This window comes from Rattus norvegicus, chromosome 9 (assembly GCF_021556685.1).
Source record: "Rattus norvegicus strain SHRSP/BbbUtx chromosome 9, alternate assembly SHRSP_T2T, whole genome shotgun sequence".
Lineage (NCBI taxonomy): Eukaryota > Metazoa > Chordata > Mammalia > Rodentia > Muridae > Rattus > Rattus norvegicus.
The window spans coordinates 23,851,327-23,875,012 of NC_141542.1; the positions used below are offsets into that span (position 1 = coordinate 23,851,327).

General features: G+C 42.7%; 1 protein-coding gene and 1 pseudogene across 2 annotated transcripts in view; both read left to right on the forward strand.

Moving 5' to 3' along the window:
• The window catches only part of LOC148003534 (disks large homolog 5-like), a 446,357-nt gene that overhangs the window by 414,233 nt on the left and 8,438 nt on the right, over nt 1–23,686 (forward strand). Inside the window, exon 1 of one of the 2 annotated variants that reach the window (XM_087568676.1) lies at nt 10,329–10,742. The exons of the other annotated variant lie outside the window; for it this stretch is intronic. Coding sequence (XP_087424802.1) covers nt 10,555–10,742 — 188 coding nt within the window. The 5' untranslated portion in view covers nt 10,329–10,554. Of the gene's footprint in view, nt 1–10,328; nt 10,743–23,686 lie in introns of those variants that run through there. 2 annotated transcript variants of the gene reach the window in all.
• On the forward strand, nt 15,364–16,442 carry LOC148003548 (reticulocalbin-1 pseudogene; annotated as a pseudogene).

The window sequence follows — 23,686 nt, forward strand, 5'->3', positions numbered from 1 at the left end:
GGAAAGAACCCAGATGCCCTTCAACAGAGGAATGGATACAGAAAATGTGGTACATCTACACAATGGAATATTACTCAGCTATCAAAAATGACTTTATGAAATTCGTAGGCAAATGGTTGGAACTGGAAAATATCATCCTGAGTGAGCTAACCCAATCACAGAAAGACATACATGGTATGCACTCATTGATAAGTGGCTATTAGCCCAAATGCTTGAATTACCCTAGATCCCTACAACAAACGAAACTCAAGACGGATGATCAAAATGTGAATGCTTCACTCCTTCCTTAAATGAGGAAAAAGAATACCCTTGGCAGGGAAGGGAGAGGCAAAGATTAAAACAGAGACTGAAGGAACACCCATTCAGAGCCTGCCCCACATGTGGCCCATACATATACAGCCACCCAATTAGACAAGATGGATGAAGCAAAGAAGTGCAGACCGACAGGAGCCGGATGTAGATCGCTCCTGAGAGACACAGCCAGAATACAGCAAATACAGAGGCGAATGCCAGCAGCAAACCACTGAACTGAGAATAGGTCCCCCGTTGAAGGAATCAGAGAAAGAACTGGAAGAGCTTGAAGGGGCTCGAGACCCCAAAAGTACAACAATGCCAAGCAACCAGAGCTTCCAGGGACTAAGCCACTACCTAAAGACTATACATGGACTGACCCTGGACTCTGACCCCATAGGTAGCAATGAATATCCTAGTAAGAGCACCAGTGGAAGGGGAAGCCCTGGGTCCTGCTAAGACTTAACCCCCAGTGAACTAGACTGTTGGGGGGAGGGCGGCAATGGGGGGAGGGTTGGGAGGGGAACACCCATAAGGAAGGGGAGGAGGGAGGGGGATGTTTGCCCGGAAACCGGGAAAGGGAATAACACTTGAAATGTATATAAGAAATACTCAAGTTAATAAAAAAAAAGAAAAGAAAATAAGAGAAAATGAATTAGAGCCAACATTGGGACCCTAAGAAAGGAAAAAGTTATTGAAGTTAGGAAGTAAGTTTTACATAATATTATAGACTGGTTAAGGAAGTATAGAATATATAAAATAATATACTAGTAAATTAAGTCAAGCTACTGGAACCCTTATGAGAGTCATTGTGTGCAAGGAACAGAAAGCTAGTGGAATTAGTGTGCTAAGAGTTACCTTGATTCTTTCTGGCCACTGCCTGGCAGTTTTGCCTATGTCATTTATCATTAGAGCTTCACAGAAAAGTGCAGGTAGCTGACCTCGGAGCTTTGGTCTCTGAAGTATAAAAGTAAAGAGTTAAAGTTTAAAAAATGATAAGTTTACAATTATTATTATTATATTGGCCACAGGCCTGGGTATAGGGGAAGCCTGAAACTTTGGAGAACAGTTGTAATTCTTAGTTCTTGGTGAGATGTAGTCATTCTTTGCATTTGATTTGGCAATGATTACACAATGTCTTTTTCCTCCCCACTTTTGGATTTTAATAAAGGACTGGGGCAAGAGAAAGGCTACAGAACATGTGAAGAGTAAATGAGAGAGAGCATCAGGGAGTGAATGAGAGAGTAAATGACAGAGCAAATGTCAGAACAAATGTGAGAGCGAATGAGAGAGCATGAGACGAGCATGTGAAGAGTGAGTGGAGAGAGAATGTGAAGAGTGAATGAGGGAGTGAATGAGAGAGCAAGTCTGAGAACAAATGTGAGAGCCAGGGAGAGAGCATGAGGAGAGCATGTGAGAATGAGTGAGGAGAGAATGTGAGGTGTGTGTGAAGATTGTGTGTGTGCATGACAGGAGAGTGCATGTGGTGTGTGTGAGATATGTATGAGGTGTGTATGAAGAGTGTGTGTGAGTGACAGGAGAGTGCATGTGGTGTGTGTGAGATATGTGTGAGGTGTGTATGAAGAGTGTGTGTGTGTGTGACAGGAGAGTGCATGTGGTGTGTGTGAGATATGTGTAAGGTGTGTATGAAGATTGTGTGTGTGCGTGAAAGGATAATGAACAGACATGTGCATGACAGTGGGCATGAAAACCCCCACCATGAGTCTTAACTCAGAGCTGCAACAGGCTTGAACGAGCCCAGGCATGCCCAGATACCTAGGGTTGAGTCACCGTTAAAACTAACAGACCATAAAAGGAAAGAAATGCAGAACAGACCAGGAATACCGGATCTGACTCACAGGCCACCTGGCAGGAAGAGATAAACCCCCAGCCCCCGACATTCAGGACGCCCCAAACCTGCCAATGTGTGTAGCTTTACCTTATTACCTCATCATGTGAAATAGCCAATCATATGTGAACATATCTGTGTGCCTCGTTTGAATCCACCAATCCCCGTAACTATGCATCTGCTTCTGTATGCGCGCTTCTGCTTCCCCAATCCCTATAAAAGCCTCATGCTGGAGCTGCTGGGCGCGCAAGTCCACCGAAGAGACTGTGTGCTCGCAGGTACCTGTGTTTTCCAATAAACCCTCTTGCTGATTGCATCCAAGTGGCCTCGGCTCGGTCATTGGGCACTTGGGTCTCCTCCTGAGGGAAAGGTCCTCTCCGGAGATCTTTCATTTGGAGGCTCGTCCGGGATTCGGAGATCCTCCGCCCAGAGATCATCGACCACCCACCGGGAGGTAAGCTGGCAGGCGTTTGTCTTGTCTGTCCTCTCTTGTCCTGTGAACAATTGATCAATAGGCTCAGATCTGGGGACTATCTGGGTGGGCCAGAGAAGGAGCTGACGAGCTCAGACTTCTCCCCCGCAGCCCTGGAAGACGTTCCAGGGGTGGTTGGAGGAGAGGGAGGTCTGGATCCGTGGCGCCTCCGTCTGTTTTCGGAGGGATCCGGACCCTCAATGACTCCGGCTGAATTTTATTGGAGTAGAGGATCCAAGACCCTCGGTGACTCCGTCTGAATTTTTGGTTTCAGTTTGGTACCGAAGCCGCGTGGCGCGTCTCTCTGTTACTTGTTTGACTGTTGGAATTGTTTATCTTCTTTGTGACCTGACTGTGGTTTTCTGGACGTGTTGGTGTCTGTTGTTTGTGTTCTGTTTTTGTGTTTGGTATCCCAGAAGCAGCTAAGGTTAAGCTGCAGTTTGGGCCAGGTACTGAAGGTACCAGGCATCTGTGGAAATTGGTTATAGGATGCTTTGTCTTGGTCTTGTTTCTCTGGTTTGTTTTCTGTGAAATTGTCGAGTGTCTTTTTGGCTTTTGTTTCATGTTTGAATTTGGACTGACGACTGTGTTTGAAATCATGAAACTGTTTGCTTTGTTTGTCAAAGAGTTTTACTTGGTCATCTTGGTGCTTAAGTTAAAAATTGAAAATAATTTGCTTGAGAGAAATTGTTTTCTGCCAGGGAGTTTTGTCTCTCTCTCTTGAGCCTCCTCCCCAAGGAGAGATGCCGCAGGTTGGGGGGGCAGAAAAGCCCCTAAAATAGTTTCAAAAAAAATCTACAACAAACTGTGAAAAACTTTGTTTTGCCCGTCAAAATTTAGAATTCAGACTTTGGCTGTGGCCAAGGTCAGGATTAATGTCTTCTTTTCCATGGGCCTTTAACCCAGTGAGACAGTTTGGTAAAGGGCTGCTACTGAGGTCCTGAAAGTCTCAGGTGAACCCATTAAAATTCTTTTGTCAGCCACATGGTATCTAGCACCCAGGTCCTAACCATCTCTCCATCCTTTTGTTATTAGTTGTTACTAGAAGCCTAGTGTCATTTGGAGGCTGGTTCTCTTGAGAGGCAAAGCCACCAAGCCGACACTGAAGAGAGATACTCCTTGAGGGAAAATCTAAGTTTAGAGAGATAGTCGATAACAGATCGGCTGCCTCTCTGCTCACCTTTCTGTTTCATAGACAAAGCTTGTGCTTATTTGTACAATGGCCTTTTTGTCCAAGAAAGGCCTCCTGGTTTAGCTGTGTGACTAAATGCTATTTGCCCTCTTCAGTGGACCTCTATTCTCAAGATTCTCTTGTTTTCCCACCATCCCATTTGAGATGCTTGTTAGTAACTGTTACAGATCTTCTTTACCACCGAGGAAAGACAGAATCCTGCTAGAGGCCAGAAAGAATGTTCTAGACATGGGTGGAAGGCCCTCACTCCTGACTGACTTCAATATGCCTGAAGGTAGGGAGTGCTCCAGGTCTGCCGCCAGGCTCCAAGGGTGGGTCTCTGAGGGGCTGGAAAACGCCCCACCAATCTGGCTAAGATAAAAACAAAGATATGAAGAGAAAGTTACAGAAATTTGAAGGGTTAAGCTAAGTTGCTGAGAGTTAGTATAAGTTACAGAGAAAGTAAGGTTGAACAAACAGACAAAAAAGAAGAGGAAATTAGAGAGCTAAAGAGAGATAAAAGACAAGAGAGGAACATGTACTGGCCACAGTAGTTAGGGAACCTAGGAAGACAGTACCTGGCAACAGAAGAGAATTCCTGGCTAAAAGTCAGTGTGCCTGATGCAAAGAAAAAGGACCCTGGGTCAAGGACTGCCCCAGGAAGAACAAGAGGGGCCTCTCCAGTGGCTCTTAGGCAAGCCTCTTGGTCCTAGAGTGCTGGCTATGCAAAAAGATAGAAGGAAGGTCTGTCCAGTTGTTGTGTGAATGCGGGGGGGCCTAACATTCTGTGCTCCTACGTCCAAATGGACTAGTGTCCAGCGAAAGACCTTGGGTACAGGGGGCTACTGGCAACAAACAATACTTGTGGACTGCTCAGCTTTGTAGGTATTTCCAATAAAAAGCAAACAAACAAACAAACAGCCTTATTACAGTTGCAGCAGGTGCAGGAGAGAAAGCTGGGAGATATCCTGTGCTGCTGTCCTCATGCTGTGATTCTGCAGCAACAACTTCCTTAGGAATAGGAACCTGTATGCAGTGGGATCCCTTGCTGGGCCTGTCATCTCAAAAATAGGGGCTTCCCTAATCCAAAACCTTGGAATCCAGTTTACTTCAGGCCAGGAATGAAGTCAAACATCATTAGGGAAAGAGCAAGGGAAAAAATACATAGGAAAAAATATGTGCATTAATCAGAAAAGATCCTCAATTTCTAAGGCCTCCACAATCTCCACCCCTCTCTTCTGAGCTGTGCATAGTGATGTTGTACAACTCCAGATGATAGGAAAAGGCAGAGTTCTTCCCAGAAAAAGATCATACATGATTTTCACCCTGACATATGTGAGTTGAGGTGGCATCGTATCACAGAGTCAGCACACCCGGGATAAGGACACAGAAGCCACAGATGACAATGCCAATGGACTCCCTCCTGAACTTATGGACCCATTAAAATTGAGGTTTAGCTTAACCTTAGGCCATTCCACTCCCTGCCCATCCACCTGATTTTTATGTTTGCTCTAAGTAAAACATCAGAGTGGAGCCCCAAATATCCTCATGATTGGACTTGGAAATTCAGGAAGAATGATATTGGAGAAGGGATGGCTATGTGGTTACAATGTGGTAACTAGGTTCTGACCAGGAACCTCGTCCTTAGCCAATGGGGACTTTAAGGCCGGGCCTCCTGCTTGTTCCAGTGCAGGCTAAGACTTCAGGGTCAGGCCAGCTCTTGAGCCCCACACAGGGCAGCCTGCATAATCTTGTGACTGCATTAGAGCCAGAGTGCTCTCCACCCTATCCTCTTCTCTCCTCTTTGTCACAGCCATGGTCCCCAAGAGCAATTGTCAAACACCTTTATACATCTATGTCAATATCATAGTCAGATTCCCAGAGAATCAATCCCCATAGCTGACCATAAATGAGTATTCACGGTGTGTGTATATATAATGTTGTAGAACACAGAATAGGGATTCTTGTTGAAAGCTTCGTGGACATGTGTCTTTGCTAGATGTCTTTGCAATGGGATCTTTCCACATGACTTAGATATCCTTGCCATGAGTTCATTACCCATCCCCTTTCCATTTCAGTTTCTTTTTTCTTGTGGATGCTAATGCTCTTTGACATAAGATCCAAGGATGAACTTCCATACTGGGCTATGGTTTCAGACTTGATTTACAGCCATGTGGCCCTCGGGTTGCTTCCTTTTAATCCTAGAGGTTGATTAATCTTTCCAGCAAGGATTCCAGTACTTGATAGGACTGTGCTACATGCTGTCAGAGCAGAGATATACAGAATTTATATGCTGTCCTTCCACTGACGGTGCTTACCTTTGCCAAGTCCTCAAAAAGGGCAGCGCTTGGAAAAATACACTGCAGGCAAAGAAATCATATATCTGGGTCTACCCCTGGATCTGTGAGAAATGAAAGAGGAATATGTCTTGGCTTACTGGAAGTCTTATCCCAAGTCTAGGGAAGGGGACTCCCAGAGAGCACTAAGCCTTCTCCTCATCCATCATAGTCTGTATAGCCTGTGGCTTTCATTTGGTCGGTGTGGTGACCTTAAAATGTTCTAGGTATTTCTGCCATGTTCTGTCTCTATACCTAGACATGACCTCAGGTGTACAGTCACATTGGAAACATAAAAAGCCTTGCACCTGAATTGTGAGATTCAATGTGTGTTATATTTAAAATACCACAATAAATGAGTGACCATTGCTACAGTAAATATTATTAGGGGGTTTCTCCCCCACCGTAGATCATTTAGTTCCCAAATAAAAGACACAAAACTTTTAGATTTATAATAAGCCTTAAAGCATTAGAGCTGGGTAGACATAAACCCTCTGTGCTATTTTTTCTGCTTCCCTGTCCATAACCCCGAGGTACTGCTTGCCATGCTCTGCCTGGACCACTCCTGTTCTGACAGGCTGGCCCTCATGGCAATACACTCACGATCCACCTACCCTATGGGGTGGTGTCTCCTTCCTTCTCCTCCCATGTCCTTTCTCTCTCCTCGTGGACCCTGCCTCAGTCCCCAGGCCCAGGGAAACTTTGCTCTGTCCCCTCTCTTCTGCACAGCCCTTGTTGTAAGGATTTTATTAACCAATCAGGGATAACATAGGAGGCAAAAAAAAAATCTGGTATACATGAGGATCTCCTTGTGTTGGAGCAACCAGGCGTTAGGGTACAGAATTTAGCATTTGAATATACAGCAGCACAGACCAACCCATTATATGCTGATCTACTTTGTAGTTGGACTCAAAGCTTGGCTCTCACACCCGTTAGATGTTCAACCCTGGAGAAGTTATTTTACCTTTGTGTGACTCAGTTCCCTTATCTGCACAGTGAGGATGATAACGAGTGTTTAATTCACTGAGTTGTCTTTGGGACTGATGAGTCAATATATTTAGTAGTTAAGTAGTGGCTATCATTGCCAACGTTTTCCCAAGTCACTTCTAGGAGGTCAACTGACTCCTAGGTGAGTCTTTGGTTACACTGCTTCAGTTTTCTGTGGCTACACTGTTCAAATGGCATCCACTGGTCACACATGGCTATTTGAGATGAACTAAACTTAGAACTAAAATCTGCATCTTTAGTCACATCAGGCAAACCAGGAGGCAAACAGCCAGCCAGAATCCATAGCCAGAAACACTGCAGATATAGAATATTTCTGTCATCTACAAATTTCTCATGGACAGCAGTGGTCTAGGTTCTTGGTGTCTGGTTTTTCCTTCAGGGAGAATTACTTGCTGTACTAATATCCAACGGTTTATTTTTAAAGCAACTTAACCAAAATATGACTTACTCACCCCCAAATTAATCCAGTTCAAGTCTACAATGCAATGGTTCCCCATAAATGTACCCGAGTTCGTCGCTAGACCACGGAACAAAAGAACAAGAGTGTATGCATTTATGTAAAATGGTATGCAACAGTATTGACCACTGCATAATTATACTGCACTACTTTTGAATTCTTCAAAATTCAGGCCTTTTATTGATAGTTGTACAAAAATACATTATCCTACAGTTGAGAAATTATTATACAGAATTTCATCTGGACTTTATATTTCATTGAGACTTTAATATTTTTGCATCTTTTGCCAGTATCTTTAGATTCTTTGTAAGAGTTTATTTTGTGGATTTTTTTGCAGATCTGGTCACTATTTGATGCCATTTCAATGTTCTCAGGATTTTGATGAAAATAATACCACAATGATAAAGTGATACTCATTTTCTTGAGCCATCTACATATGTATATACACACATATGAGAAGTTATGTATACATATTTCTATGCTATACTGTGTAGAATACAATTCTATTATACGTCAACATATACAGTTTGCTCAATATGATTTCTGTGAATGTTATCAGTCATGGGGAAATAATAAGAGCCTGAATAAACATGGACAATATTTGCAGAATGCACATAAAATTGAAGATGGTATATAAGCAAAAGTATGAAGTATATCACTTACACTTTCATATCGAATGCACTTTAAAATTTTTAATAGATTAAAAAAATTTAAATCATCTTTACCCAGTTTCATTTTTTTTTCACAATGTATCTCCTGGATGATTTGAAATATATATGCTGCTCAAGATCCTTTAAACAACAGTAACCTAATGCCTTAAATGTGTTTCTGATATTTCTATTCACTTGATCACTGTTCAATAATTGTACCAAGTTGATAGCTGTAATTTTTTATGACTTTAAGAATGTAAATTTCATGTGTGTGTATACACTTTTGATCCTAACTCTTTGGAGGCATAGGCAGGTGGGTCTCTTTTTTGAGTCAACCTGGTCTACATAGGAAAACCCTATCTTAAAAAAAATCAATCAATAAATAAGCAAGTAAAAAAAGAATTTAAAACACTTGAAATTAATATGAACACAACCACATCTTTAATAACAATTGATTTTTTTATTGCAGATAATTCATATAATCCATTCACAAAATGTTATATAGTGTCATATGGGAACTCAATTTTATCGTAAAATAAACCTGCTCTTCTCTTTTCATTGGTTGCTCTTAGTTAACATTTTCATACACATATATAATTTATTCTGATTATTCTCTCCCCCACATCGTCTCATCCCCTCCCCTATGACTTAAACTTATACAGTCTTCTAAATTTAGGCTTTCCAAATTTAGGATTTCTCTTTTACTTATTATACATTCCTTTACTTTTCCATCTACATTTTATGATATCTTAATGAGAAACCCATTCTGTCATTAGCATTATCTCAGTGTTTGGTAGGAGACATTCACATTCTTCAGTAGCTTGTCATCAGTGCAAGAAATGATGTCGAGGTCTCTCTCTCTCTCTCTCTCTCTCTCTCTCTCTCTCTCTCTCTCTCTCTCTCTCTGTCTCTCTATGGCGCTGGCTCTCTGTCTCTGTCTCCCTCTCCGTCTTTCTCTGTCTCTCTGTCTCTCTCTCCATCCCCTCCCCAATTGTTTTGTTTTCTAATACAAGGTCTCACACTTTAGTCTAGCCTTGAACTCAAGGCAATCCACCTACCTCAGCCTTGTGAGTTTTGGGATTCCAGGCATATACCATCTTGCCCAGTGAATTTTGTGACTCTCGTACATCCCTTTACCATTTCTGAATTATTTTTAATATTGCTGTGACCCTTTTCTAGCTTCTAGATGTAGATACATTAACTGATTAGAAGGTTTTATTTTTAAAGATTTATTTATTTATGTACATGAGCACTCTGTTTGCGAGTGTGCCTGCATGTCAGAAGAGAACTTCAGACAGAAGAGGGCATTGGATCCCACTACAGATAGTTGTAGGTCACCATGTAGTTGCTGGGAATTGAACTTGAGAGCACTGGAGAAGCAGCGCTCTTAACCACCAAGCCATCTCTCCAGCCTGATAAAAAAGATTCTAAATTTCATTCTTTTCGTGTTTGTTTGCATCTTTCTTCTTGAGAACACTGTGATGGAATGTCCAAATGGTGATTAGTGGCGGTTGGTAGAAGGAGCCATATGTGTGATGCTGCCATATATGTGAGGGGCTGGCAACAAGGTGCAGACCCAAGACCATGGCCCTGAGCACTGAGGCTCGCCTGCTGGATGTGGGCTCTCAGCCCCATCAAGATGCCTTCAGGCGAGGACAGCAGGTGGTGGCTTGCGCCCTGCTGAGCCGGCCTAGGAGAGTGGCAACCACAATCGCCATGCCCAAGCCTCCAGCCTGGGGCAGCTGGGAGCTCCTGAGGCTATGGCCACAGTTAGGTCACGCTGGGCCTGGGGGCCGCAGAAGCCGCCCTGTGCCTCCTCAGAGTCCTGAGAGGGGACTGACCCGCCTGGACAGAGCCCGGAGCTCTGCACCACAGGCCTCCCGGTGTCGCGCCTCGCCCTGTTGTCTGCCCCACGGAGTGGGCACACGTGTCCTTCCCACCCCGCCGTTCGACCGCGCCCGAGCCGGGCCTCAGGGCACGCGGAGCTCGTGGGTGAGCGCGGGGACTGAGGGGGCGGGGCGCGCGCGTTATATTTGGCGCCCGCAGCAGCGCGTGTGCCTGGACGAGTTTTCCTTCCGCGGGTGCCAGCAGCCGGGGCGCCGCCGCCCAAGCTGACTCCTCTCTCTCCCTCTCCGACCCCGGCAGGGCCCAGAGGTGATTCTGCCTGCACGATGTCCTCCTTCCTGGAGACGAGCTCTTCGCAGGCGCCAGGTCGCGAACAAAAAGAGAAAGAAAAAAAGAAAAGAAAAAGCAGAAGAAGAGACCAGGGAAGGGGACCTTAGCGGGTTTGGGGGTCAGCTCCGCCTGGGGCAGGCGCGCTATGACAGTGGCGGGGTTTCCAACAGAGACTGCAGCCTCGCAGTGTCCAGGGAAGAAGCCCAGGCCAGCCCTGCCAGGGGACCTCGAGGCCTGGCGCTTGCCCGGACCCCTAGCCGGACCTCGGTCTGGTCCCCAGGGACAGCAAGCAGCAAGCAGGGCGGGCTGCACCGCCAGAGCAGCAGAATCAAGGTAGGTAGGAGACCCGTGTCCCTCCTTGGCTGGTTCTGGCCCTGCCCCCCCGCCCCCCTTCCCCCTGTCCTGGGAAAGCAATGGCAGAAGGAGGCAATGCAAAGTGAACCCATTGGGTAGGGGAAGGGAGGGTTCAGGGATGTATGGAGAGCTGAAGTAGGGATTGGAAAGCCCATAGCATTGGGAAAGAGTGGAGAGGTAATCTGGAGTATGCTGTTAAAGGACTGGGATCGTGGGAAAATATTTTCTTAAAACCTCAAGCAATGAATGTATTATTTAATAGATTTCTTCTGATCTACTTTGAAATTGGTTGCCCCTTGCAAGAGATTGTATTTGGAGGATGTAAAATACCCTCCTTCAATTACTCGGAGAAAGGGAACATAAACAGAGATTTCCTCTTTTTTAGCCTCCAAAGCTCTGAGAGATTACAGTTCTGCATAATTTAATTCTTTCCTACCTGCTATGAGCAGGCCTCCAGATCAGCAAGTTCCTTTGGAATGGTTTTGCTTATTTTTGTTTATTTTCCATGGTGCTGATTAGAAAGCCATGAATTGTTTTGTGAATTTTAAATTTCAAGAGGTGACACCCAGAGTTGATGTTGGTTTTCTTCACACATTGCAGTGTAGTTGCAGCATAAAAAAAAAAAATACTTCTTGTGACAAGAAGTGGAAAAAGAAAGTTGATGAGCTAAGAAAAGTAGAGCCTTGAGCCGGATCAACATTTGGCTTCCTCAAATATGGAGCAAGCATGGATTGTGGCTTTTTCAGAATCGAGTGGGTTTTTAGGATTGGGCAGTGAGTGCTGTGTGGTGCTAACCTGTCCCTTTTGTGGCTGACAACCCTTAGGAGAAGGTCAGAATGTGCCAACAGCACAGAGTTGGCACTGGTGGTGTTTGAACTCAGAAGTGCTCAGGAACTGTGAAAGTTTCTCTGTTATCATCCTGGAGCCATCTAGTGAAATAGACCACTGTGATGCTGTGTAAGAGGCCATTGTGAGGGCTGGAGAGATGGCTCAGTGGGTAAGAGCACCAAGTGTTCTTCCAGAGGTCCTGAGTTCAAATGCCAGCAACCACATGGTGGCTCACAACCATCTGTAATGAGTACTGATGCCCTCTTCTGTTGTGTCTGAAGACAGCTGCATTGTCTCACATATAAATAAATAAATCTTACAAAAGATTGTCATCTACTGCAGTTTCTATGTGGACAGGGCACAGTTGAAGGGATTAAAGATCAAGTACATTGTCTGTCTTTAAAGATCAAGTGTATCTCCTAACTTTTAAACCAAGAAATGTAGTGTCTTTTTTGCAGCTTGTGTAGCTTTTCGTGATGTATCTTTTCTCCTATTACGTCGTTTGTTTCCATAATAGTTGTTTTCACGTATATATGATTATCGCTCCTATTTGCAGAGCTATTCAATATTTTCATTGGTTAAATATTTGTGGTGAATTTACATTGTGATATCAGTAAAATGCTATGTGAAAATTTTAGAGAATATACCGGTTTGGGTAATTTTAATAACCTTTGCCCTCAAGTGGTGGCCTGTTTTCACATTGAAAAGACTGGAATTCATTACCATCCATAAAAGGATTGATAGGGAAGCACAATGGACAGCAACAGTGTTGTTCCCTTTGACAGTTGTGGGAGCCAAGAAAGAAGTGTGACTTGCTTTTTGAGATTTACCAAATCAAGACTCAGTATCATTACTATAGAAGCCCATGGAAAAAATGATGAAGTTTTCAGAAATCACCAGTTGAAGAAATGGTGGTGGTTTTGCTTATATTGAATTCTGAGTTTCAAAGTTATGTTTCATTTTTCTTTATTCCTTAATGAGGCTTTTTATTAAGTTTTTTAATCACCATTACACACTTAGATGCACAGTGCTAGGATCGTAGTAGGTGCTCATTAAATCACTGATCATTGGGGAGGAGGAATGATAAGAAAGTATGTATTTTCTGTAAGTTCTGTTAGTTTTGGGAACAGGTGGTTTTAGGCTTACCATCATACTTTGGTATCTTGTCCCACATAAGACAACTTGACAGAACCCCCTTTCTGGCCATTATGTTCAACTTATTTTCCTCTTAATCATTCTTGAAAATCATGGAAGTAGTGTGGAAAATTGATTGTACCTGCAGTATAGCAAAAAAGCCCAGTCTAGATAGGAAGCAGTTATGTTTCTCCATGAGCTGATGTCTTAAAACATCTAGATTTTAGGAATTTGGTGTTGTGTTTTCAAACATACATCTTACAGCATACAGATAACATCGTGATAGAATAAAGGAATCTTTTGATTTACCACCAAATTCCCTAAAGCAATGACTACTGCACAGCTCTCTTGGCCATATGAATAGCCGAAATTATATTTCACTCTTTTAAAGAAATAATGAAAGCACTTAAGGTTAAAGAGGAGCCCATGGGAAAAGTTTGCTGTGGTGTTTCTCTTTGGTTTCTTGTGCTCTTTCTAGAGAATGACTTTAAGAAGTCAGGGCGACGGGTCAGGTGGTCAGTGTGGTCAGGCAGTCATGAGCAGATGGTTAAGCGATGTGCTAGGGCCCCATAGGCCAGTGAGCCCAGCTGAGAAGCAGAGTCTAGCCAGTGAGCCTGACTGAAGAGCAGAGGCTAGCCAGTGATCCCAGCTGAAAAGCAGAGTCTAGGCAGTGAGCCAGGCTGAAGATCACAGGCTAGCCTGTGAGTCTGACTGAAGAGCAGAGGCTAGCCAGTGAGCCAGGCTGAAGAGCAGAGGCTAGCCAGTGAGCCTGACTGAAGAGCAGAGGCTAGCCAGTGATCCCAGCTGAAAAGCAGAGTCTAGGCAGTGAGCCAGGCTGAAGATCACAGGCTAGCCTGTGAGTCTGACTGAAGAGCAGAGGCTAGCCAGTGAGCCAGGCTGAAGAGCAGAGGCTAGCCAGTGAGCCTGACTGAAGTGCAGAGGCTAGTCAGTGAGCCTAACTGAAGAGCAGAGGCTAGCCAGTGAGCCTGACTGAAGAGCAGAGGCTAGCCGGGAACCTGACTGAAGAGCACAGGGTAGACAGTGAGCCTGACTGAAGAGAACAGGCTAGCCAGTGAGCCTGACTGAAGAGCAGAGGCTAGCCAGTGAGGCTGACTGAAGAACAGAGGGTAGCCAGTGAGCCTGACTGAAGAGCACAGGTTAGCCAGTGAGCCAGGCTGAAGAGCAGAGGCTAGCCAGTGACCCTGACAGAAGAGCAGAGGCTAGCCAGTGAGTCTGACTGAAGAGCAGAGGCTAGCCAGTGAGCCAGGCTGAAGAGCAGAGGCTAGACAGTGAGCCTGACTGAAGAGCAGAGGCTAGCCAGTGAGCCAGGCTGAAGACTGAAGAGTAGTGATTTTAACCTTTATTTATAAGTTCTTCCGTTTTCCTAGAATTTCTACAAAGGTTTGCCGCCATAAAGTTTGACTTATAAGGTTCTCCTTGCTCTCTTCTTCTTATCTCCTTTCCTCTTGCTCTTATGACACAATAATTCCCTTACTCTCAATGCCTTACTCTCAACGCTATGCCTTTACTTCTAAGTTCTTCTTGAGTTCTGTTCTCTTCAGTTCAGTTCTGTCTAAAAAGCTTTCTCTCTCTTTGTCCTCAGCATTTGTATATCTTTCTGAACACAGCATCACATGGTGAAAAGTTCACCACAAGTTTGCACAGGAATTCAAATCATAAGTTGGATAATCAGTTTACGACAGAGAATGTTTACATGCATATCCATGAAGAGTAATCATCAGGATAAATCGTCACCATCTGTCACTGGCTCTGCATGTTCATGGAGAGTTAAAAGCTGTAATTTTTATGAGAAAAGAATAAGTGAAATTGCCTATAGGCAAATCCAGTCAATTATTTACGTTCAGTCCTTGCACCTATAGTAAATCATTAGTTCTCTTTTAATGAACTTTTGTTAATTGCTTTATACCTTCTTAGAATGGGTTCTAATTTGTAGATGCCTGCTTGGTATTGCAGAAGCAATTCACTCGTGAAAGTTTAAGAAGGAAGAGTTCTCAATGCAATTTTGATTACCAGAGAAAACATAATAGCTGTCCCATTATAAAGGAGCTTAAAATTACTAATCTAATTTTAGGAATTCTTATAGAACCATCATAAGAATTAAGAAATCATCTATTTGTCTGTACATCATCAGGCCAAGACAATACATCTTCGCTGCTCTGTGGTGATCTGCTCAAAAGAGTGGGGTAAAGAGGATGACAAATACACAGGCAGATATTTGCAGCCAACCATTCAGCTGAGAGCAGGGTCCCCAATGGAGGAGTAAGAGAAAGGATTGAGGGAGCTGAAGGGGTTTACAGTCCCATAAGAACAACACTAAGAAACACCCAGAGCTCCCAGGACCGAAACCACCATCCAAAGAGTACACATGGACAGACCCATGGCTACAGCTGCATATGTAGAAGAGGATGGCCTTCTTGGGCACAAATGGGAGGAGAAGCCCTTGGTCTTGTCAAGGCTTGATGCCCCAGTGTAGAGGAAACCAGAACAGGGAGGCAGATAGGCCTGGGTGTTTGGGTGGGTGTGGTAACACCCTCACAGTAGAAGGGGGAGGGGGTTTTATAAGGGGTTTTGTGGAAACAAGGAAAATGGATAACATTCGAAATGTAACAAAAGCCCTCTCTGGGGAAGGGACAGCGGTTAAGCTGCTCTGAGCCCCTACTTCCCTGCTGCCTCCCTTTGATCGCGACTGTGGTGCATGGTGTCAGCCTGGGACTCTCCATGGGCTGCTGCTGGCACTGGTCCTGGCGTTCATGCCAAGAGCATGATGAGCAAGGAGCACATGGTTTGTCCCGATTCAGAGCAGGGCGGGTGGCCACCAGAGAATAATCACAGCTTCCTGTACGATCATGAGGTCTTCCTGGGCAAGGAGGACTCCAAGACCTTTGATAGCTAATCCTGGACGAGAGCAGGAGAGGCTGGGGAAAATTGTTGATCCAATTGACAGTGATGAAGGCAGCCTTGTTACTACTGAGGATCTGAAAGTTTGGATCAAACAGGTACAGAAAAGATACATCAACCAAAATGTGGCTAAACTCTGGAAGGTTTATGATAGGGACATAGATGAAAAATCTCCTGGGAAGAATACAAGCAGGCTACATATGGCTACTACCTGGGAAACCTTGCTGAATTCCAAGATAGCTCTGATCATCACAACTTTAAAAAGTTGCCTCCACGAGATGAGAGGAGGTTTAAGGCCTTGACGGTGACCTGACAGCTACTCAGGACAGGTTCATTGCTTTTCTGCACTAAGAGGATTTAGAACATATGAAGGAGATTGTAGTTCTGGAAACACTGGAGAATATCGACAAGAACGGGGATGGTTTTGTGGACGAGTATGAGTACATTGTGGACATCTTTTTCTCACGAGGACAATTGCCCTGAGACCGACTGGGTTTTGTCTGGGGAGCAGTTCAATGATTTCCCAGATCTGAACAAGGATGGGAAACTGGATTAGGATGAGATTCACCATTGGATCCTCCCTCAGGACTATGACCATGCACAGGCTGAGGCCCAGCATCTGGTGTATGAGTCAGATAAAAACAAGGATGAGATGCTGACCAAGGAGGAGATTCTAGACAACTGGACCATGTTTGTGAGAAGCCATGCCACCAATTACAAGGAAGATCTTACCAAAAATCATGATGATCTTTGAAAGAAACTCATCCTCATGTGGCCAACAGTCACATGCTTTCTATTCTGGCCGATTGCTATATTTGTCAAGTATATAGCAGTTGTGTCTCTAAACAATAAGAAACCTTTCTAAAGCTCAAAAAATCATGCATTTCACCACAAACAATAATAGTAGGAGATTTAAACACGCCACTTTCATCAATGGACAGATCAGGGAAATAGAAATTAAACAGAGACACAGAAAGACTAACAGGTTATGAAACAAATGGATTTAACATATATTTATAGAACACTCCACCCTAAAACCAAAGGATATACCTTCTTCTCAGCATCCCATTGTACCTTCTCCAAAATTGACCATATAATCGGTCACAAAACCGGCCTCAACAGATACAGGAAGGTAGAAATAATCCCATGCCTCGTATCAAAAAACCACGGACTAAGGCTGCTGATCAATAACAACAAATAGGACAGAAAGCCCACATATACATGGAAGTTGAAGTCAATAACAACTTGTTCATTGGAGACATAAGAAAGAAATTAAAGACTTCTTAGAATTTAATGAAAATGAAGATACAACATACCCAAACTTATGGGACACAATAAAAGCAGCGCTAAGAGGAAAACTCATAGCTCTGTATGCCTGCAAAAAGAAACAGGAGAGAGCATATGTCAGCAGCTTGACAGCACACCTAAAAGCTCTAGAAAAAATTAAATAAACCCTAGAGGAGTAGAAGGCAGGAAATAATGAAACAAAGGTCTGAAATCAAATAAGAAGAAACAAAACCGAGTATCAAAAGAATCAGCAAACCCAGGAGCTGGTTCTTTGAGAAAATCAACAAGATACATAAACGCTTAGCCATATTAACCAGAGGTCACAGAGAGTGTATCCAAATTAATAAAATCAGAAATAAAAGGGAGACATAACAACAAAAATCTGAAGAAATTAAAAAGATCATCAGATCCTACTACAAAAACATATATTCAACAAAACTGGAAAATGTGGAGGAAATGGACAATTTTCTATACAGATACCAGGTACCACAGTTAAATCAGGAACAAATAAACCATCGAAACAACCCCATAACTCATAAAGACATAGAAACTGCTATTAAACATCTCCCATCCAAAAAGAGCCCAGGACCAGATGGATTTAGTGCAGAATTCTATCAGACCTTCATAGAAGACTTCATACCAATACTGTCCAAACTATTCCGCAAAATGGAAACAGACAGAGCACTACCAAACTCCCTCTATGAAGCCACAATTACTCTTATACCTAAACCACACAAGGATACAACAAAGATAGAGAAATTCAGATCGATTTGATTTATGAATATTGATCAAAAATGCTCAATAAAATCTTGCAAACTGAATCCAAGAACACATCCAAACAATCATCCATCATGGTCAAGTAGGCCTCATGGCAAGGATGCAGGGATGGTTTAATATACGGAAGTCCATCAACGAAATTCATCATATAAACAAAGTCAAAACCACATGATCATTTCATTAGATGCTGAGAAATCATTTGACAAAATTCATTACCCTTTCATTAATAAAGTCCTGGAAAGATCAGGAATTGAAGGCCTGAATCTAAATATAGGAAAATGCAAAATACATCAAACCTGTACCTAACATCAAACTAAACTTAGAGTATTGAAGGAATCCCACTAAAATCAGGGACTAGACAAGGCTGCCCACTCTTTCCCTACTTAAGTACAATATGGTACTTAACGTCCTAGCCATAGCAATCAAACAATGAAAGTAGGTCAAAGGGAAAAAATTAGAAGGGATGAAGTCAAAACACTAATATTTGAAGATGATATGATAGTCTACTTAAGCAACACCAAAATTCTACCAGAGAACTACTTAACCTGATCAACAACTTCAGCAAACTGTCCGAGTATAGAATTAACCCAAACAATTCAGTAGTCTTCCTCTACTCAAAGGGTAAACAGGCTGAGAAAGAAATTAGGGAAATGACACCCTTCACAATAGTCCCAAATAATAAAAAATAACTTGCTGTTACTTGAACCAAGCAAGTAAAAAATCTGTATGACAAGAACTTCAAATCTCTGAAGAAATTGAAGAAGGTCTCAGAAGATTGAAAGATCTCCCATGCTCATAGATTGGCAGGATGAATATGGTAAAAAATGACCATTTTGTCAAAGGCAATCTATAGATTCAATGCCATCACCAACAATATTCCTACATAATTCTTTATAAAGGTAGAAAGTGCAATTTGCCGTCATTTGGTTAACATAAAACCCAGGATAGCAAAACTATACTCAACAATAAAAGACCTTCTGGGGGAATCACCATCTCTGACCTCAAGCAGTATTACAGAGCAATAGTTTGTATGGTATTGGCATACAGACAGGCAGCTCAGTGGAACATAATTGAAGACACAGAAAAGAACCCACACACCTATGGTCATTTGATCTTTGACAAAGGAGGTAAAACATCCAATGGAAGAAAGATAGTATTTTTAACAAATGGTGCTGATTCAACTGGAGGTCAACATGTAGAAGAATGCAAGTTGACCCATTCTTATTACCCTGTAAAAAGCTTAAGTCCAAGTGGATCAAGGACCTCCACATCAAACCAGATACACTAAAAGTAATGGATAAGAAGTAGGGAAGAGTCTAGAAGACATGAGCACTAAGGAAAATTTCCTGAACAAAATACCAATGGCTTATGCTTTAGGATCAAGAATCGACAAATGGGACCTCATAAAACTGAAAAGCTTCTGTAAGGCAAAGGACAGTGTCATTAGGACAAAAAGGCAACCCACAGATTGGGAAAAAATCTTTACCAATCCTGCATCGGATGGAGGGCTAATATCCAAAGTAAACACAAAACAGAAGAAGTTAGAGTACAGAGAGCCAAACACCCCTGTTAATAAATGGGGTTCGGAGCTAAAGAAAACATTCTCAGCTGAGGAATATAGAATAGCTGAAAAGCACCTAAAGAAATGCTCAATATCCTTAGTCATCAGGGAAATGCAAATCAAAACAACCCTAAGAATCCACCTCACAACAGTCAGGATGGCTAAGATCAAAAACTCAGGTGACAGCAGACGCTGGCGAGGATGTGGAGAAAGAGGAACACTCGTCCATTGTCGCTGGGATTGCAAACTGGTACAAGAACTCTGGAAATCAGTCTGAACGTTCCTGGAAAATTGGACATTGCACTACCTGAGCACACAGCTATACCTGTCCTGGGCATATACTCAAAAGATGCTCCAACATACAACAACACATATGATCCACTATGTTCATAGCAGCCTTATTCATAATAGCCAGAAGCTGGAATGAACCCAGATGCCCTTCAACAGAGGAATTTATTCGAAAAATGTGGTACATCTACACAATGGAGTACCACCCAGCTATCAAAAACAATGACTACGTTCAATTCATAGGCAAATGGAAAGAACTAGAAAATATCATCCACAGTGAGGTAATCCAATCACAGAAAAGCACACTTGATATGCTCTTGGGAGCGATGGCCTTGAAGCCCTCCATTATTGATGTTATTATTATGGTTAGCATTAAGTATGACTGGGTTCATGGAAAAACCCCAGCCAGCTGCAGAAGACTAATACAAATGTGGTGGTCAAGATGAATAATCATATGATAACGTGTGACGTTAAGATACCCAATGTGATGACCTGTAACCTTTCTGAAAAACCAACATCCTGTTGACTAATAGATATTACAAACCTGTGAGTTTTCTGACAACCTGTCAACATCAGCCGATTCCCTGACCACACGAATATTGTGTCCTTGGCGTGGGTAAATTTTCTTACTTCTCTCCTCTCTCTGTTACCCTTTTTATGGTACAAATTCAGCCTTGGGGAAAAATAAAATTGTCACCTTGATAAGACTCTTGTCTTGGCGTCCTTCTTCGCGTCTCTTGTCCCCTATTCTCTTCCAGGTACTCAGCACCCCTCATTGACAGTATGCACTCATTGATAAGTGAATATTGACCAAAACCTCAAATTACCCAAGATGCAATCAACAGATCTCAGGAAACTCAAGAAGAAGGATGACCAAAGTGCAGATGCTCCTACTCCTTCTTAAAATGGGGAACAAAAATATCCATAGGAGGGGATATGGAGGCCAAATCTAAAGCAGAGACTGAAGGAACAGCCATTCAGAGTCTGCCCCACATGTGGCCCATATATATACAGTCACCAAAACTAGGTAAGACTGATGAAGCTAAAAAGTGCTTACTGAAAGGGACCGGATATACATCTCCCCTGAGAGACACATACAGGGCATGTCAAATAAAGAGGTCAGTGCTGGCAGTAAACTGCTGAACTGAGAACAGGACACCCTTTATGGGAATTAGAGGAAGGATTCAAAGAGCTGAAGGGCTTGCAACCCCATAAGAACAGCAATGCCAACCAAATAAACCACTAGCAAAAGACTATACATGGACTGACCCAGGGGTCCAACTGCATATGTAGGAGAGAATAGCCTTGCTGGGGCACCTGTGGAAGGGGAAGCCCTTGTTCTTAACAAGGTTGGACCCTGAGTGCAGGGAAATATCCGGGAAGGGGTTTCTAAGTGGCATGGATTGGGGGAGCATACATATGGGAGAGGGCACGGCAGGGGGGCTTATGTACCAAAAGCTGGGAAAGGGAATAACGTTTGAATAAAACATATATATCTATTAAAAAAACTGAAATTTAAAAAAATGATACTAGTACCAAAAAATAATCAAAAAATGTGAATAAGAAAGATATTTTAGGTTTTGGAAAAAGATGAATGCCAGGTATTTGAAAAACTGTATGACCATGGTAAACACTTTACTATACTTGAGAAATTTTTTACATGTTAATGAACTGCATCTTTTTTTTAAATAGTGAATGGAAATACAGTCCCTTCCTGGCTGTGAGTCTAGGTATCCAGATGTAGTGGAATTCATTATTTGTTGAGTCCTGAACCTTTGAGTCTGCTTCTAACTCAGCTTATGCCAAGGAAACTAGGCCAAGATGATATCTAAGCCATTGACTAAACTATCTAGACTAACAATTACAGGTGAAATTCCACCTTGTAAATGGGACGGGAGGAATAAAAGATACCTTTAAGGATTTAAAAAAGATGAAATGTACCCAAAAAAATCCAATAAAAAAGTTTAAAATAAAAATAACTTAGGAAATACAAAATACTGGGGTGCCATTCCACAATCATGATGTGTTTCTTCGGTGATAGCTTACAGGTTAATTTACTTCTCTATAACTGTTTTCTTATTTCAAAGTAAGTAATGGCATCATCTGTGGAGTGATGGTGAGAACAAAAGCTTTGCCGAACTTGAATAATCAATCCCTCCTGAGCATGTGCTTAACATTCTAAGCACAGGGAAATTTCCTGAGGGGATTAAAAAACAAAATCCAAACATAAAACAGGAACAACAACGATTTAAAAACATTCTGCACGCTGGGTATGAAGGCATGTTACAACTTTAATCAGCTTTGTAGGTATTTCTAATAAACACACAAGAAACAAAAATCCCATCACAGTCCTAGTAGTTGCATCCAACAAAGGAAAGCTGTGAGGTAGTCCCTGCTACTTCTTTCCCCAGATACCCCTGGGCCTCAGGCCTGCACCCAGTGAGCTGGACCAAGAGCAGCCAGGTTGAAATTCCTGCTGCCATGGCAGGATTCTGCAGGAACATTTCCCTTTGACAACAAGGAACCTGTGTGGAGGAGACCTCTTGGTGAGTCCTCAAGGACTCTACATGTCCTATTCTACAGGGAGAAGCCCTGGCAGGTCTTTGACCAAGGCCAGCCAGTTGTTTGGGGAAGTCTCTGGTCATGTGGCAGAGGGTGAGGAATGGCAGAAAGAAGGGCAGCTCCACTGAGAGCAAAGGATAACCCTTCTAGTCCTATGAACTCCTAATTAATTTATCTTTTCACCTGAGCCCTATTCACATTTTCTTACTATCATACAACTGTGATCTTGATGAGCAGCTGGGCTCTTGTTTTCTTAATCAGTTCTTTGTTGTCACAGACGTTTTTAACTTACTCCAGCCCCTGAGACTTATTCATACCTTCTGTATGCAGTAGGACCCTTGGTGGGACTGTCATCTCAAAAATTAGAAGGTTCGGTAATCCAAAAGATTGGACTCCAGTTTACCTCAGGCCAGGAAAGAAGTCAGCCACCATTAGTAAAAGAGCAAGGGAAAAATTACATAGGAAAAACAAGTGGCTTAATCAGTAGAAAAGATCCTCAACTTCTAAAGCCCGCACATCTGCACCCCTCTCTTCTGAGCTTTGTATAGTGATGTTGTATAACTCCAGATGGTAGTAAAAGGCAGAGTTCTTCCCAGAAAGGTCAGACATGATTTTCACTCTTACATCTCTGAGGTGGGCTGGCATTATAGCACACATTCATGTTGAATTATTATAACACCTATGATAAGAAGACAGAATCCATATATCACAATGCCAAATAGACTCCCTCCTGAACGTATGGACCCATTAAAATTGAGGTTCAACCTGAACTCAGGCCATTCCACTCCCTTCCCGTCCTCCGGATTCTTATGTTTGCTACAAGTAAAAGATCATGTTGTAGTCCCCAATATTCTCATGCCTAGACTTGTCTATTCACGGGGAAGGATATTGGAGAAGTGATGGTTATGTAGTTACAATGTAGTAACACAAGGTCCAGGTTGACATTTGCTCACTGATGTCCAATTTAATTGTCTTGTTATATTTGAGAAAGGGAGGATGTCCTACATAATGTATAAAACAGACAGAAATTTACTGTTTTATATATGCCCTGTAGTTGATCCCTATGATCCCAAGGAAAAGGAGTTTTTATTGCAAAAAAATAGGATTATAGACCATTGATTTTGTGAAATACATGGATATGTAAATGGAAACAATGTCGGCTTTCAAGGACTGCACAGTAAGCAAATATTTCCAGGTTTTATACACTCAGAGGTATAGAAGAAATATATTGGCCTCCACAAAAAGGGAAAAGCTTAGAAATCGAAAGACATGTCACATGCATTGTCTCGAGTAGTAGATTTACTTTTAAGAAAAATCTCCCTCCTCCTTGGTCCCTAGAGATTTGGGTGCTAAGAAAAATCTGTTCTCCAATTCAGGGTTGTAAGAAACCCTCCCCAGCAATTGCATTGTTGACTTCTAATGAAGCAGAGAGACATATCTAGCTTTGAAATAGAGGTTGCCAAATGGTATTCCCAGTGACACATGGGAGACTGGAGGAAAGGGTCCCCACAGAAATTCATCAGTGTGGGGAGAGCTGGTTAGTAGGTAGGCCATAGAATTTTCCAGT